Below are 15533 nucleotides of genomic sequence, written 5' to 3'. Positions count from 1 at the left end.
TAAGGAGGTTTAGGAAACATAGATGCCTGGTCTGCAGGTAGTTCTTTCATCAGGTTTAGGCCCTGATTTTGCAGAACTTTGTAAAGGACAGGCTTCCTCCTTTTCAGTTATGCCCAGTAGATAAATATGCATTCCTTCCAATCTCTCCTACAGGAGTCTGGATTTTCAGAGATGCATCCACAACTCTGCCTGAAGTCAACAGGAGCTCTCTGTCTTCTCAAAGAAGAAAAATTCTGCAGTTTTTATGATGAAGCAATTAGGCTAATGCCTCTGGGTTGGACAGAATACTTGTTCTGGTTTCCATGGGAATGGGTCATTTTGGACTCACTCCAAGTCTTGTCATCTGAATCCTAAAAACATAATTCTGTAATTCATGGTTTATCATAGGTATTATACCTCGCTGTATGAGGTACTCACTAACAGGCACGCATCTTTAACTATATTTGTTATGGTGTCAAAATTTTTAAATTTTAAGTATGCAGCAAGCTAATCAGTCCTGAGAGAAATTAGAGAAACACAAAGCCATATTTTTGATAGATTTACATTGAGTCAAAAATTGGATTAATCTTCCTTTCTGAGGTAACTGGGAAATAACAGAGAAATAAAGAAAAATAGGTTCTGTAATCAAAAAAAAAAAAGCTATACAAAAAATGAGTAAGTCTACCATAGAGTCTGAAAAACAAACAAACAAAAAAGCACAGAAAATAAAACAAAATAAAACACAGCATTCTTGATTTTTAAGCCAATCCTGTATTAAAAGCAAACAAACAAAAACAAAAACACAACACAACAAAACAAAACAACAACTTAATCTCTGAGCACTTAGAATTACTGGTGTCGTATATGTTGTAGGTGATTAGATGCTGGAGCTAAATATAGTAATAAACAACCAAGCCACAGGATGATGTAGCAGCTATTGCATCTATCTTACATTAGATAAATTTACTCTACCTTGTAATCAAAGTTTTCATTCAAGAAGTTTTTACGAAGGGCATCCGAAAGGTACAAGACTGTTGTAATGATCACACTGGTAGGAAAATAAAAAAGAGAGTAGTTTTCATTAAGTGGAAATTCATAGGTAATACTCAGAGCCAGACAATTTTTCAATGAAAGAATAGATATGCAACGTTGGGTAATATTAAATACTGCATTGTAAACATACACAAATGCTTGGCTATTAACAGCACCTATTGACAAAGAGCTTGCACATCAAGAAAAAGAATGAATGTGCTGAAAATAGATTATCTGCATAGTACAACAGAACTGTTAAAAAAGACAAATGGCAAACTTTGTTATGCAAATAATGCTGGTATCACATTTAATAGTAATATTACAATTGGGCAATTTACTTTTAACTTTCTGGGTCCCACAGTATGTGCATATACATTATAAATGCAAAATATCTAGTAGTTACGATATATCCAATACTGACAGCCCTATGGACAAAATGCCTTTTTAATGACAACGGATAAATGTAAAACTGCTTGTATTCTGTGAGAAATATTGGCATCTAAAGATCTCTGCTCTGATTGTTGCCAATGGTCATACATCCAGCATCTCCTGGAGAAGGCAGCCCATGGCTTGGACAGGTAAACCCTTTGCTGTGTTAAAAACTGGCTGGATGGCCAGGCCCGGAGAGTGGTGGTGAACGGAGTGAAATCTAGCTCGTGACCAGAGCTGGGGGTCGGCCTCTTCTCACAGGTAACTAGTGACAGGACCAGAGGGAATGGACTCAAGTTGTGCCAGGGGATGTTTAGGTTGGAAATGAGGAGACATTTCTTCTCAGAAAGAGCAGTCAGGCATTGGGACGGGTTGCCCAGGGAGGTGGTGGCGTCACCGTCACTGAGGGTGTTCAAGGGAAGGTTGGACCTGGTGCTTAGGGACATGGTTTAGTGGGTGATATTGGCGGTAGAGGGGGATGGTTGGACCAGATGATCTTGGAGGTCATTTCGAACCTTAATGATTCTGTGATTCTATCATTTTCATACACGGACACTTAGCTGAATTATATTATTCTTAGATAGATATAGACAACCAAAACCTCTTCACAGTGATCATCACCAGGTGTCAATAACAATCTTTATCACTGCAGTAAGCAAACAACACTTGGCAAATTGCAAGTTTATCTACAGAAACAGAACACCCTCAAAGATTATTTAAATATATACCATTTCAGTATGTCAGCCCTTAAGCCGACTTCTGCTGCACTTGTGCCTACCAACATATTTGGTCAAACCAAAAATCCATATAAACCATTACATTCTTTTTGAAAGTAGTCGGTAGTGAATGCTTATGGAGTAGGAAAAAAAGATAAACACAGAATGATCTTTTTGCCGTTACGCTCATGTATTTCACAACAATCAGATGTTTAAAGACCCTCTGCAAATAAGGTTACATCTCTACATTTTGTGCAATTGCCACCTATCTGCTGTTAATACATCTAGATCTTCTTTGTATGTGGTTCTTGACCTGTACTGTATTACAGTACTAAGATTTGTTTCCTTTTCTACAGTTTGTACTTCATTTTTCACTTTTTGCAATGAATTTAAGATAAAATGTTTTATTAAGTATAATAACAAATATATAATAGTATATATTTTTTATATTATATTTTTCACCTCACAGCAGTGAGGAATTATACATTAACCAACCCACCTAGGAGATAAATAATATTTTTCTTCTGGCACTTTTGACAAGATTTCAAGCTTATACATACAAAATGGCTATATCTCATTTAGCTTCTCACCAGCTGAAATGCTTACTTCCATTTACCAACTTTTTAAAATGACTGCCTCTGTCAAGCTTTACCTTCTGGTTCAATGCATCTTAACACCTGCCACAGTTAAGTCTGAGACTGTTTTTAGACCACTGCTTGATTCTAAGGTTTCCTTATTTCTAGTTCAACTGCCCAAAGGTAACTTTCATACGTATTATTTTTTTCAGCAATTATATTGTATCTTAGCTTTTTTATCCAAGTAGTGTTCCATGTTCAGCACTCATTTGTGCAGTTTACCCTGCTCTTCCACCAAACCAACAGGGAGGTACAGTGTTTGCACAGCACTCCCTATTGTAGCATGGAAAACAAAGTGAAATGTTAACAAAATGTAACGTAAACAAAGCTAAGAATCAATGCGGGAATAATAAGAAGAATCCTCTCATTCTTGTATTTGTGTGTGATTTAATTTACAGTCCATCTGTTTCACAAAATTTGCACTTTTCAGGAAGATGTTCCGATAGAAAAGGTCAGTTCATGAGAATCATTGCTATGCAAAATTTCAACCTCAGTCCAAAGTAATAAATCTCTGAAAAACTGCATGCTAGAGAAAATAGTTTTCTTCCCAAATCCCCCAAACATCCCCAAAGCTGCAGCCATAATGCCAAGTTTACATTACATAAATCTATTTATATCTGAAAGAATTCCTTTCTCGCCACATTCAGATGTCAGGTGAAACTGAAGAGAACGATCTGCTTAAATCCATATGAGAAAATAATGAGAGTAGAATTTTAACTGCAATTTTTAGAAGACTTTTTCAGAATTTTCCTGAGATAGCAAAATAACTGCAGAGCAAATAGTTGTTGCTATAGGCAACATAGCTCCACTTTGATTTATTTAGTAAGCCAAATATATGATATGGTTTAGTTGATAAAATGTGGGTCTGTAGAGTGAGATTGTGTATGTAGTAGATTAAACAAACAAACAAACAAACAGACTGAGCATAGAAAGATGATGCCATTGTTTCTGACCTACAAACTGCATCCTCAAGAACTAAAATCAGGTAGGACAGAAAACATTGCTAAGTGTAGGGGTTCTCTCCTCTCCTCCTACAAATAATGTAGGTTCTATAAAAGAAAAAAAGAAAAAACGTGCAAAGCAGAGAAAGCAGCCAGAGGACAGATGGACAGCTGAATGATCCAGTTCAATTACTCACATTCCATGTTGCTTCCCAGCCAACAATTTCAAAATAACAAACATCTATTTAAAATCTACTTGAGTATTAAACTAGAAAACATTGAGCTTGTGACAAAACTTTATTTTCTTCCTCTTACCACCTGCCGCAAGTTTGTTCAGAAATCCCGACCTGAAAAGAAGAAAATCTCTGCTTTTAGCTACTCAGTTATTCTGGGCTCCTATACAAAACGCTAACCTGAGGTCTGGTTAGGGCACTTCTGACAGAGTGGCATCTCCATCAAATTTTCACAGTAAACCTGTCTGCAATAACCTGTTTGAAAAGTTCATGGCAGCCCCCAGAAGTTCAACAACTTTTTTGCTGCCTGGAAAGTGCTTCGACAAATCTTCAAAAGCACTAATGTGTTTGAACAGAAAAAGTTTCTTTCCTATTTCATAAATGAACAATATTCACATAAATGTGTATATACATACTATTGCATGTATATAAACTTATTCATACATGCATATCTCTATATACTTTTGCTCTGTGACAGATAATGGCGCAGAACCATTTTTACAGGTTCAGTTGCAAGCAACATTTTGTATTACATAAAACCAAGGAGGTTGTTAGCAACACTTTGTATTACATAAAAGCAAGAATTTTTGTTCATTGTAGGAGTCTCAGACTCCCACACCATGGGAACTAACAGGATTCTTCAAAGCAGCCATAATGATGAAACCAATGCTAATTTGATGTCTTCCTTTATTGCGTATTCTGTTTGAATTAATGTTTTTAAATGATAATAATAATGTCTTCCAGTCGTCATTGAATTAGATAACCAAAAGGATCTTCTGTTAAAAGTCAGTATGCCCAACTGTCAGCAGATACATCTGTAAATGTGTTATAAACAACACATTATAGTAAATCTTACTCTATAGATCAATGATTTTACTATAAATAATCATATTCATAAATCCATTTTGTAGGCTCGTAGAATTCCAATTGAGAATTGGATGATCTGGCATCTCTACCATTCAACAAAATGCTCAAAGGATGAGATCTTTAAAATGAAAGCTTCTTGCACAGCAAGTGCAGTGGAAAATTAATTTATTGTTACATAATATGTGGGCACCGTATGGTACAAATATCAAACCTTTGCTCAGCAAGTAATAGGAACCTCACTTTACTTTCTGACAGCCTTCTCAATTGTTAATGAAACATGGCACACCTGGAGTTCAGCTGAGCCTGTTAAAGGCTTTCAAAAGATGCCAGTCATTTAAAGCACTGGATAAGTGATCCTTTTCCTAACCTCAGGGTAAATTGAGTGACCATTACACTGTTATTTCCAGTTGAGAGAGACATAATGAAGGTGTTACACAAAAGCTTCAGGTTTAGTCTGGCATATCTTACTGCTTAGTTTATGTACAAAGTGGGTCTGTCCTATAATGAAAGAAAGAAAGATGATTTCCATAAAATATATAAAAGAAATGTAAGTTGTCACTCTATTAAAATCCCTGATAAAAATATTAGATAACCATAGGTAATGACTTTGCTTTGCTGAATGCATCCCGATTAGCTCAATACAGATGTTACATGGTTATGTAGTTTAAACAGAGTTAATTTGTCTCATTGCCAGAAGCTAATAAACATTAAAAAATTTTTGCATGTACTTTGTCTTCCATAACACAACTAAAAAATTTCTGTTTTAGTTCTATGTATGCCTTCTTAAATGTTACTTTATGTCTCTTGATGTCTCAAATCACTTGATGATTTTGTAATGCTAGTCATTAATTCTTTCTCATGACCAATATTCAGACATTCAGAATTATAGACCATGACTGTATCACTGTAAAGTATCTTAGTTACTGGCTAGTTCCAGATTTGTGTTCTTGAGTTTGCAGTACCTTCTCTTCTGTTTTATCCCAAACAGCATCGAAGTATCAGATACTACTTAATTACTGAAAATACTGCAACAAGAAAAAATTCTAGAAGCCAGGGGGCAGCAATATTTTTATATATAATTAATACATATTGAAAGACTCTTATGGCATTTTAAGACCTAAAAATCTTTCAGGTAATTGAAGTTCTGCATGTATAAATAAGAGAAGAAATGATTTTTTTTTCCCCTTAGGAAAAGCTTATTACCTGATTATACCCTTGCTAGGACTCATTTCTTTCCTAGGCTCAGACAGTCTAAATCTCTCTTCCTGTAAATACCAGACAGTTTGAATTTTTATATCACTCTGGGGAGAGTGGAGAGAAAAGACAGTGCTGCTGGTGATGTGACTGCAGTGATGGTGAAGCTCCCAAGACACACGCTGCCTTCAGATTAGCTGCAGCTTCTCGGGCTGAAGCCCAGACAGCTGAAAAGGGGTTGTCTGACTCAGGAAACATGACAGTGATTTTATTCCTGGGAAGAAGGAGTTAGAAAAAAAAATAAAACATTTTTTTAAATTATTTGATTATGCTCTTAAAAGGATGGGCTACACCTTGCAGTTTTTCCTTGTAGACATGAACAGGGCTAGAGTTGAAGAAGTTTTGCATTCAGTTGCAAAGGGGCTCACATTACTGGAAGCACTCAGCAAGTGGAGGGAAGAGAGAACAGCTCACAGGCACTTCCGTCTGGTGCCGGCAGTGCCCTAACCTCTCATCCTGCCTTTGGGGTCTTCCCTTTCCATTCAAAGATTGTGGGTTGGGAAAATTCTAGGCAAACTACTGCTTTGTGTCTCTTTGCCACTTCCTCAGGGAAGTTGATGGAAGGCAGCCTCTGAAATGCCAGTGGGGGAAACGAGTGAAAGGATGGCATTCCCGTTTAGCAAAACTAGTACAGAAAAACAATTGTCCTGTGGCTGAGGAGAGAATTGAGGTGCAATTTCCTTTCTGCTGCCTCAAAAAGAAATAGGAACTAAACATCAATATGTAACATGGGAACGATGACTCTTCAGTTCACACCACACTTAGCCAAAACACCTGACCAACCCCCTGTTACACACAGCAAAGCAGAATCTTCTCCACAAAGGCACAGATACCTAGCAAAGTGAATTATTAAATGCTGAATTGGTAAAGGTGTGCTAACATGCCATTTGCTAACGGTAATGCTTATGTAATTGCTTGTCAGTGAGTTCAGTTCGCCAACTTCTGCCTGTCTTCTGTGACTGACAGGACTGGACACAGAGTCACAGTTTCACCAGAGATGGCTAAAAGCAACATGACACAGAGTAATAAAAGATGTTTGATGCTCACTAAAATACTAATGCAAGCAAATACTCTTTTTGCAGAACTTGCTAACAACATCTTTAGCATATCTGAACACCACCACTCCAAGAAACACATGCCAAGGTCGTTCCTAAATCTTAGTTTTGTACATGTCAGCTGTTGCAAAGCCATCTGCCAAGCCAGCTGTTTCAGGAATATGTAGCGATTTCTAAGATTAAATATGAGGCTGAGTTCCTATGTTTTCCCCTCTTTCCTGTGTTTCTCAATTTATTTCTTTAGCATTATTACCAGATGCATCATATCGATTCTTTGATTATTAACATTTTTTTTGCTGGAATTCAAACATGAAAGGATTAGCACTACTAAATCATGTAATAAAAATGAGCAAAAAATGTTATTTTCTCAAGCCATGATAAAGCTTGAACAAACACTATGTCACACGCACACATAACACCTATCACGAATACAAATTTTGCCAAATTTAATTGTAACCAGAAGATCAGTACGAGTTGTCAGTGCAGCACTATGAATTCATATTCTTTTTGGAACTGGTAGGCACAATGCAGACTAAGAAACAATTCATCAGGCATTGCAGTTTAAGTAAATCCTAAATTCTGGATTCCTAGGTCTGCCTAATACAACCCCCCTATTTTGCTGACACTGATTTTTACATAATTGTGTCGACTGTTCAGCTGGCTTATCTGATCCAAAACTAAGCCTACATAAAAGGATAGCTGGTGACACAGGTGAAATAAAATTCAATAGTTTTAGACTGACCGTAATGACTTCTCAGAAATGCTGGGAACCTGTTTCTGTAAAAAATAAGGCCAGAGTAAAGGAAGAATGGCTCAAAGGCAGGTTATATCCCAAAGTATCATGCTTAGAGCCCCACGCTATTGTTGCCTGTGCTGTGCCTCATTTCCTGATTTGTGATTTTTTTTCTAACAAGCACTAAATTAACAAACATGCAAAAACATTGTTAATAATATTATAGCAGATAATTTCTTCTTGAGAGCAAACAGATCTCTACCAACTCAGCATTTCAACAAACAGATTTGAAATGAAGTTCTGTTGAGATCTGTCATTTGCTGCTTGGAAAACAAAGCTGTTGATGCTTAGCATCTTCAATCTGTAGAAGTGTTTCTGAGTTACCAGTTCTATGTTCTTACTGAAATTTAGAAGATAAACAGGAACAGATTATACTATGAATTTGTTGTGTAAAATAAGTGCAGGGATTTTAAAACTTAAACCCAATCTTAAATTCAAAAATGAAAAACTGCAACCAGCATTATAGAGTATATTTTGCATTTTTATTATATACATCTTATAACTGTGTTTACTTATACCATGATCTTCACATACACCCCTTATTTTTTTGTTATCATTAAAAATGTCTTACTTGTTTGCAACCAAACGCATCACTGTCCAGTCTTTGGGAAACATCTCTGGTCGTATCAGTATCCGAAATACAGTGAAAATCTGCAGCAGGAAATCCTGTAGAAGGAAAAGAAGCAATCTTATACCTCTGGTGCTTTAAAAAAGAGCAATGAGCTTTTAAACTAATCAGAGGCAGAAAAAAATCATTATAGAAATAGCAAATTGCACATTTATTTTCAATGTATATACCTTTTAATATTTTTTTCATTGTTGATTCCCTAAGAAAGTTTCCAATAGAAATTTAATTCATTTTTTTCTTAAAAAGAGAAAAATAATTTAATCTGCCATTTGATTGACAGCAATACATAAGATAAATGTCAAAGATGCATTTGGTTTCCACCCATACACTTCCACAAATGTGATCCTGAGAACAATTTGCAAATCAAAAAAGCACTTTACAAACACCACAGAGTTCTGAATACCTCCTTAATCATGCCAGGTTTTCATCACATTCAAGATTTATTCTAAAAGTAGCATTATTTGGTGGGAAAGAGAGAGAGTGCAACGACAATTTTATCATTGGGTTTGCAGAGACCAGTGAAGTCAACAGCAACATCCAGACCTCTGAGCTGCTAACACAGGTGTCTGTCTGTGTGCAGGTCACTTAACCCTTCAGCTTTACTTGCTGAATATATACAAATAGTAAATGTACGTGAGCTACTTTGAATGTAGAAAGCACTGCTTAGGAACTTAGCATTATCATCTCCTATGTCATTTAATTCACTAACAACTAAATTAAGCTATTCCTGCTGTTCCTCTCAGCACAAGGTTTTTCAAATATTCTTTAATAATGTTTAAACAAAGGTAGTAATGGTCAATCTCCATTGTGTATAACATTGCTTGTATTTTTTTAGTAAGCAAAATGGAGCTTTTCAATGTCATGAGGAACAGGAGGCAAATGACATAATCCAACTAACAGAACCAGTGTTTTACCTGTCCTTCAAATGTTTCAAATATTGATTCTGCCCATGTCATTTGTAGAGACTGAGTTCAAAACAAGGATGAGATGAAAATACAACCAGAGGTACCAACTAATTTTGAACACCAAAATGTATTCTCAAGTGCATTTACCGAAGTGTAGATGATGGGCATTGCACAACAGATGTCTTTCATTAGAGAATCACTGTAAAGGGGGACGAATGCAGGCGCTGGAAAAGGCAGCTGAGATCCCAGCACCCACCCACCAGAGAAGATTACATAAAAGAGACAACCTGTTTTCTGAGTATGAGGCCAAAAAATCCTCAGTATTAAAGAGTGTAAATGAGACTCGGTGCAGATAATACAGCATGTGAATTCAGGTGACCAGCTTTACAGATAAACAAGTACCTCCATGAGCAATATATTTATTCCAGACTGCCTACTTATAGTTTTCCACCCTGTAGTTCAATTTCAACACTTCTGCCTCTTCCTTTTTTTCTTTAGGGGTTACCTCCATTCCCTGTGCAGTACTCCCTGCAGCCCTGTGCTGTAATCCCCAAAACATGGCAATGCCCCAAAAGCTGTATGACACTTCACACTATTGACCCCCATTCTCCCATATCCCATTTCTATCATCTCCAGATGACACAATTGACACAATACATGTTGCTGCTGTTACAAAGCTACTGAATGGGTGCTGACCTGAAGAGACCAAATGCCTGCTGTTGGGAAACCAAAATGTGGTTTAAGGACCACTTAAAACTCCAGGGTTGCATGGGGTATAAGATTTAGTGCCTTTGAGACCCAACAGGTCACTGCCAAGCCTGCTGAAATTCATTGGCTAGTTCATAAGTTGTCAAGGAAAGAATGACAGACAGAAAGGAAGACCACATATGCTTCATTTCTTTAGGCAACTAGGCTAAGAACAGAATGAAACTTTTATTCCAAGCAAACTTGAAAACAAAGAAAATGTAGACACATTACATTTTGAATCAACAACAACAGGGTAATTATTTTTAATTTTAACAGAAAAAATAGAAAATTGTGTCATCAATTCAGTAAAGTGATTTATTAGATATAAAATATGAACTTGAAAAGCCCAAGATTGAGGTTTGCCTGTATTGTAGTAACTGTTAAAACATACAAACAAAAATGCAGCATAATTCAAAGATAAAAATGTAACTTGAGGAGAAACAGAAAATTAGTTAAAAAAATTTAGAAAAAAATCATGTTTTACAAGATTTGCAAGATACAGATACTAAGCTTCTATTTACAGAGTTAATCTGTGCCTAACTTATTTTTCACAAATGAATTTTTGTTTATTTGATAATACATTTCCCTAGGAATCTGTAAGCATGAAAATGACCAAAGAGTAAAATGCCAGCTGACTAGCCCGATACTTTGACATTAATGCACAAGTAGCCTTCACATCTCAGGTCTGCTCCTCAGTATTCAGTGCCAGGTCTCAGATACCCAAGGAGCTCCCCTCCAACAGTTCCATCCAGCAATTCCACAAAGCATTTTGATCAGCATTACAGTGACTGGGATTTTGCATGATGTGATTTCTCATTTTTCTTTCGTGGCCCAAACATTCCCAAACCATCACAGGACATAACTATGAAGCACCATTCACGGTAGATTGATTTTGTAACTATAGCTTAAACTGTTTTCTGTGCAATAAGCTATTATCTTTCATAGTTGTATCTGCTCTGCTAAATACTTCAGAATGACTTAGTAACAGATTTTAACATTTAAAAAGTGTTTTTGCCGGCACTGTAAGTGGACTAACATTTGGTTGGTTGAATACAGCTATAATTGATGTCTCATATGGCTTTTAACTTAAGTGACAGTAACGGAGTAATTTTGTCCTTTTACACACTCCATGCAACTAAATATCATCTCTTAATACTCCTACCTAGTGTATATAAGCTCTAGTACTATCTTACAACACTCAAATAATATCATAATATCACCATTCAGCTTCATTCAGCTGCAAAGCTGCTTGATAAAAATAAGAAACTGCAATTCAGTGAGAAGCATGGCCTTCTGAAAGACTGAAAACCATTTATTCATTTAATCAACAAGCATCTTTGAATTTCTTTTGCATCTCCCTGTATGCATGTAAAATCCTCTGTAATGCCGGGCAGACTCTATACAGGATTTCTCAGGGTAAATCTCTTAGCATTTTACTTTGGGACAACAGCCCACTTTTAAGCTAATTGCTTGATCCCCAATGCCTTGGTTCGCACTGCAGAGTTACCAAGCTACTTGTTATCAAGTCTTTGTACAGTGTCCCAGAGATGTTTTGCAGAGTGCCTGGGTGCCTACAAAAAAGATGGTTGAGTAGTATCTGAAAGTGAGTTGTCTCCACCAGGACAACACGTCCATCCCATGGCCAAACCCTTTCCCAGATCCTCTTTCCTTCACTGCTTCTTCAGTCTACATCAGAAACCACCTAAATTGCCAACCCCATGCCAACCAACCCTAAAAAGTCTTTGTCCAAACAGTCATTAGAGAAGAGAGCTGTGGAATAAACTGCACTTGCTGGTAGGGTTTAGCACCCATCTTACCCTGCTCAGGCTCCCTTAGCTGGAAGAGAGGGATCAGAGAAACAGTGAAGTTCACTCCCAGCCCCTCTTTTCCTACAACAGATCTCTCCTGTGTATGTATCCTGCCTCATTATCTAGCATACACCAGCAGTGGATAAAGACTAGGCCTTCTGACAAGTGCTTTTATTTTGCTTTCTTTTAACCTATTAATTAAAACCCCACCCATATCAATCAAAACCATTTTGCTGTGGTCAAAGCTGCATTATGCTAACATATACCGTTTTTCTCATTCAGTTTCCCACTTCTCTACCCCTATTTATAATTTCCACTGTAATCTTTTGTCATAAATTAGATCTGAGCTTTTTTGTGGCAGCAAATATCCGCCTACAAGGGAGCCTCTGTTATGTAAATTGCTACAAAATATATTTACCAGAATAAGATGGTATTTCATGGTAAACAAAATAAGCATATCTAAAAAATAATACCGAAACATAAATTAAAGGAAGCACTGAAAATAATTGTCTTATTAAATTAAACATTTCAAAAAGTGAGTGAAATAGAATATCTGGCACTACCACTCAGACATGAATCCCCTGACATTTCTTTCTTACTTCATTTGCACGTTTTCAAATATAAAATGCTTCTTCCATCTTCTGCTGTCTGTGGAAAAAACCTGATTCTTGAAGAAACAACTAAAATAAAAATAGTCAACATGTCAATTACTTACACTAAATATATTTAAAAATAGAGGAAATATTTCTATGAACAAGCACTTGTTTAAATCATCACTCGGATGTGTGTCATATAAGATATGCAGATATGTCTGTCATTTTTAATGTTATTCCTTCAAACTCCATTTTGCCATACCTTGACGAACAAGCTGGAAACAGCCTTTAATAATTTTGGTATAGATTGTTATCAGAAAGAATAACTTGACTTATGTTTTGATGACGAATGACAATCTTCATTTCCTTTTTTTACAAGTAGTTACATGAGTGAATTTTTGTTTTGAAAAGTGGTTTGATGGGGATAGTTTTTGAATAGGAGCATAAATGCTGAGCAAACATGCATTCCTACAAACACTTGACATAGTCATTTTGAGAATTAGTCAAAGAAGGAAGAAACGCTTTGTAATATCAATATGCAATCATTCAGAATAGAAAGATACCTATAAACAGGGGTAGTCAAAAAAAAAGAGGAACAGCAGACAGCAATTCAAAAGCCTGGGTTACACTCAGGTAAGTCACTTGCAAACCCTCTATTATATCTGTAGTTTGTAATGTGGCTTACAGAAGACCCAATCCAATCTGACATCACTTACCATGGTGCAGAAAGAGGATTCAAAAATAGAGCAAGTTGATGATATTTACCACTGCTTAAATCCCAAAATACATACTAGCCACCAGAATAATAACTATGGTTACTATTTCAGTCTCTAAAAATACCTCAAATAAGAATGTCTTATCACAGATATTTACACCTTCTGAATCCCGATTTACTCATACTGACGTCAGTTCCTAAGGAACATTTCTTAATGCAGTATAAAATATGAAAGAAGTTCCATGCTTGGCAAACAAAGCATAGCACAGAGATAAGTGGCAAGATCACAGAAGCACAGAATCATAAAACTGTTTGGGCTGCAAGAAACCTCAAAGACCACCCAGTTCCAACCCCCTGCCATGGGCAGGGACACCTCCCACCAGACCAGGTTGCCCAGAGTCCCATCCAGCCTGGCCTTGAACACCTCCAGGGATGGGGCTTCCACAGCTTCTCAGAGCAGCCTGTGCCAGTGCCTCACCACCCTCTGAGTGAAGATGGTTCAAGACACACGCAGTCACCTCATGATTAATAGCAGTGTCAGACTAACACATTAGCTCTCATCTTTTCCTCTTCCCGTCAGTCACACATTGCAGTGATATTTGATATTTCCAAGTGAGAGGAAAAAACAATTTCTTATAATATTTAAGATTCAGAAGAGAAGCAGTGCTGCATTAATTACCATCGAACCTACTGCCACTTAATCACTGGTGGAGTTGATGCTTATTTGGTGAGATCAGAATGAGAAAAATAAACTCTGGACTTGAGTTCTTACGACCTCTATTTTGATAGCTGATGGCACGAGCTACAGCTGCTTTCCATATGTCTTTGTATAATAGTAGGGTATGCGTGTGCAGGGAATATAAATGTGTCTCAAATCAAACACCATTCAAGCAATAACTCTAGAGATTTTAATGTTCTAGAAGCACAAAAGTATGAATAAACTCAACACTGTACTCACAGATACATCAAACACAGAAATCAAGCGTGAAACCTTCAGCAAATTTAAAAATCTAAACCTACGAACACATATCTGATCAGAATTCAAACAAAAGGGAGAATATTTTCAGAAAAAATTGCCAACGACATATATTAAAAATTGTCTAAGGATACTAGTTATGCCAGGTGAAAACAGATGGTCTAGTACTAGTCTAAAAACCCTCCCCTCTATATAATTCCTAGGTAGTACTCTTGACTCATGATAGAGATAACCTCTCAGTACTATTTTCTTTCTGTCTTTCAAACTTAGTATCATCACCCCACTACAAAGAAAAGGCACTCGTGAATGGTATGCTTTCTTCAGAACATCTCTAAACAACTATCAGGAATTTAAGAAAATTTGGAATTGCACCATGACTAGGCTCTCCATTTCAGGGCAATAATTAAGTTTATAAAATCGTAATTTAAAAGTAACATCTAAAAATATACTGTTACACCAGGATGTCATGACTCTCCTATCTAGGATCATTGGCTGAATAATGGGCATAAGTGATCACTCAAGATTTCTTATGTGGATCACATGCAGACCTATACCTGTTTCTCAGGGTCTAGCAGAGTTGAAGCGTTGGTGTTATGTCTTTATGCAGGAAACCTTAACAACTGTTTTGTGTTGCTGTTAATCCATCCCTCTCCTCCAAAAAGGAATTAAAAATGCTGCAACTCCATGAGCCTGGTAAGTCCATAAATAAAATTGGTAAAAGCTGCCCTGAAAAAGTTCTGCAGTTATTCTCTTCTATGAAGAAACAGGGCAGACAAACATCACAAGTCTGACAGGTCCTCCTGCCAAGGGACCTTGGAAAAACAGATGGTTATTTGAATACACATTTCTCAAGCTGTGTGTTTGCCGTTGCCATATATAGCTTAATAAACAAGTAAATACATAAAAGAAGACAAACAGCTGACAGGAAGAATCAAGCAGACCTGTGTAACCTTAGACTGGCATCATCTTTAGGCTATTATATACTGCTTTAAAGCAATTATATAATCCTCCCATCTCTACTCTATCAATTGTCACTGTAGAAGCCATAGAATCCTAGTCCCATCACAAGAGTTGCCCCGAGTGCACATGAAAATCTGTGTAAAAGCTAGCTAATCCAAAAAACATATTGCATTTAAACACTGTTGTATTTCATCAAAGCACAGGAATATCTGAAAGAGGGAGGAAGAGAAAAGAGAAATAAACAGAAACAAGTTTTTTTACAAAAAC

At 36.6% G+C, this 15533-nt stretch overlaps 1 protein-coding gene across 5 annotated transcripts in view; it reads right to left on the bottom strand.

Moving 5' to 3' along the window:
- DOCK4 (dedicator of cytokinesis 4) overlaps positions 1-15533 on the bottom strand; it is a 247477-nt gene that overhangs the window by 50841 nt on the left and 181103 nt on the right. For all 5 annotated transcript variants that reach the window (XM_038185208.2, XM_038185199.2, XM_038185205.2 and 2 more), the window contains exons 27-28: positions 8506-8600; positions 952-1027 (exon numbers count right to left, since the gene is read on the bottom strand). In XM_038185208.2, the coding sequence (XP_038041136.1) occupies positions 952-1027; positions 8506-8600 (171 nt within the window). The remainder of the gene's footprint in view (positions 1-951; positions 1028-8505; positions 8601-15533) is intronic.

The sequence above is a fragment of the Anas platyrhynchos genome, chromosome 1 (assembly GCF_047663525.1).
Source record: "Anas platyrhynchos isolate ZD024472 breed Pekin duck chromosome 1, IASCAAS_PekinDuck_T2T, whole genome shotgun sequence".
NCBI classification, from domain to species: Eukaryota; Metazoa; Chordata; class Aves; order Anseriformes; family Anatidae; genus Anas; species Anas platyrhynchos.
The sequence above is the reverse complement of the archived record's forward strand: the minus strand, read 5'-3'. Positions and strand labels throughout refer to the sequence as shown.